We start from the raw sequence: 2,500 nt of genomic DNA, 5'->3' as shown, positions 1-2,500 counted from the left end.
GCGTTACAATCATCAGCCAATCAGCCAATCAAGGTGGTCACGCTTGCCCATTTACCCAAATTAATGGTCGAATATTACTGATGATCATTGTTATTTAAGAACATGCAGTGTGCGTAGGGTACCAAAACATCTTGCTCGTAAAAAAGCATCATAACGCACATTCTGGCGGGTCTGTTATTTACTGTAGGCTGCGCAAACCACATGCCTTTATTTTGGGCAAGCCTGCATTCATTAATTCATTCAACCTTTATTTATTCTCGGAGGGTCATTGAGGGAAGCCCTCATTTTCAATGAAGCCGAAATTACAGAAGCGAAGCAAAGCGCTCCACAAACAAGACAACATTCGAGGCCTTCTGTTGAAGAATTTTATATAAAGCCTGCGCTGACAGTAATCCTCCTGCCCCTGATAGGCCTACCACAGCTGTGGATAGTGTGGAGTGTTCAAGTAATAACACAATCCAATGTGTGTCTCAATTGTCCCCCGCTGACCACCTCACACATTTCTCTAGATTTCGCAACGAACTTACATGACACAATGCCATAAAATATGCCAGTTTTAGGACACAGAATAATGTTTGTAATGATACCAGGTAGGCCAGGTATTGTCGAAGGTGCATGGTGAAGTGAAATTCTTACTTTGGAAAACAAACATTTGCCGATATCATCGCCGATCATCAGAATATTACAACAGATTCTGTGTTCTGGACTGTAGGTAACTTGTTAAGCCAGTGGTTCTCAAACTTTTATTTCATTCCCCACTTTGATCAAGGGGCATGACTGATGATAGTGGAGATAACGTGTTATCCCGAGGCTTTTGCAAGTCAGCATCTTCGACGGTAGTCTATTAAAAATATAAGTTTTCGATGTCCCAAACGGAGAGCCATACTTTATTGTTTTTAACGATCTCTATGTTACTCACAAAAATGTAGGCATGGGGACATGATGAAGTAGGTTATCCAACTGTCGTGTGTTAAATTATTGTGATTACGAGCCAGTGGTTTTCAAACATTATGCGTGACTCGGACATCTAACTAAATGCAACAGGCTCATATCGTCCTCGCATTCGCAAAATGAGGACCAGTGTTTTGTCAAATTGCAAATAGCTATTCGTTTTAACTATTTTTTTACAAAAAGCACTTCATACTATCTTAATCTTGGAATATGGGGAGGGAAGTGGCGCGCAAATATGAATGTAATTCTGCGGCATAAAGCAGATGTAATTGTTTATTGTACAGAAAAATAAAAATGACATGTCAAGCAGTCAATTGACTACATTGCAGTCAAGAAGTAGGCCAAATTAATTTACGAAACCAAAACGTGGGTCATAGTTGTCTAAGCCTCTATTGCGTAGCCTGTTAAAAACGTAGCCAGATAGTACTAAATCGGCAACAACATTGTTTTCTGCAGAAGCCTACCCAAGGCTACAGATTAATTCTGAACAGTTATTTCTCTACTGGCTCAATTATCACACCACTGTTTTGATTTGCGTAGTTGCGTTAACCCCAACACTGACAATAATGTAGACAGCAAATTTCGATTTTCGTGTAGTCAAGCCTTAAGCCATACCCAAGTAGCCTAAATCGAGGTAATGTTTAATTATGCCTGATTTATTTTGTTATTGAATTCGTAGGCTGGGATTACTCTCGGCAACAATTATGTAAGGGACGGCAGGCAGAGCGATGTACAGTGGCAGAGAGACGCACAGTGGCTGAAAGTGGTACTAAAGCTTCACGCAGCTTCACGCCGCGTAATGCGCGAATGAAGTGGTCATTTGAAAGCGATGCCCACTGTATATAAATATACAACACAACTCTATTTTTTTTTTTAATATATGTCCTATATTTCTATTGTTAATACATACATGTTCTATATTTCAGTCTCACACTTTAATTTAATGTTTATTGTCTATGGCTATGTCTATGTCTAAAGTATGTCTATGTCTGTATTTAAAGTATGTCTGCATGGGAAAGTAAGAAACGAAATTTCAATTCTTTGTATGACCAGTGCATGTAAAGAAATTGACAATAAAAGCCGACTTGACTTGACTGGACTCATACATGATCACCCTTTCAGGTCAAACAACCTCAACTAGGCTGCTAGCAAGGGAGCGAACAGCAACAGTTTGTTTGTTTGTTTGTTTAATTCAAGGCCATTTCCGCAACTAAGGCTATTTAATGACCAGAGCACTGATCCAGTCTCTGAGGGCTCACTTGCAGATTTGGGATCCTCCAGTTTCCTACGGATTTGGCGCGTGAGACTCTGGATTAAGGCGTAGACCAGATCACAGGTCTTCACTGGGTTGCCGATGATCTTCATGGAGTTGATGAGGGATGGGCTGCCTGTAGGAGCCAGCTGTGAGGAGTGAGGAGAGAGGAGAGGAGAGGAGAGGAGAGGAGAGGAGAGAGGAGAGAGGAGAGAGGAGTGAGGAGTGAGGAGAGTAGAGAGGAGAGTGAGGAGAGGAGAGAGGAGAGGAGAGGAGAGAGGAGTGAGGAGAGGAGAG

At 41.4% G+C, this 2,500-nt stretch overlaps 1 protein-coding gene across 12 annotated transcripts in view; it reads right to left on the bottom strand.

Moving 5' to 3' along the window:
* The window catches only part of ppip5k1b (diphosphoinositol pentakisphosphate kinase 1b), a 37,780-nt gene that overhangs the window by 17,195 nt on the left and 18,085 nt on the right, over window positions 1-2,500 (bottom strand). For all 12 annotated transcript variants that reach the window (XM_042109880.1, XM_042109884.1, XM_042109885.1 and 9 more), the window contains one exon: window positions 2,211-2,352. In XM_042109880.1, the coding sequence (XP_041965814.1) occupies window positions 2,211-2,352 (142 nt within the window). The remainder of the gene's footprint in view (window positions 1-2,210; window positions 2,353-2,500) is intronic.

Source organism: Alosa sapidissima, chromosome 11 (genome assembly GCF_018492685.1).
Source record: "Alosa sapidissima isolate fAloSap1 chromosome 11, fAloSap1.pri, whole genome shotgun sequence".
In the NCBI taxonomy this organism is placed as follows: Eukaryota; Metazoa; Chordata; class Actinopteri; order Clupeiformes; family Clupeidae; genus Alosa; species Alosa sapidissima.
This window is presented reverse-complemented; position numbering and strand designations above follow the sequence as displayed.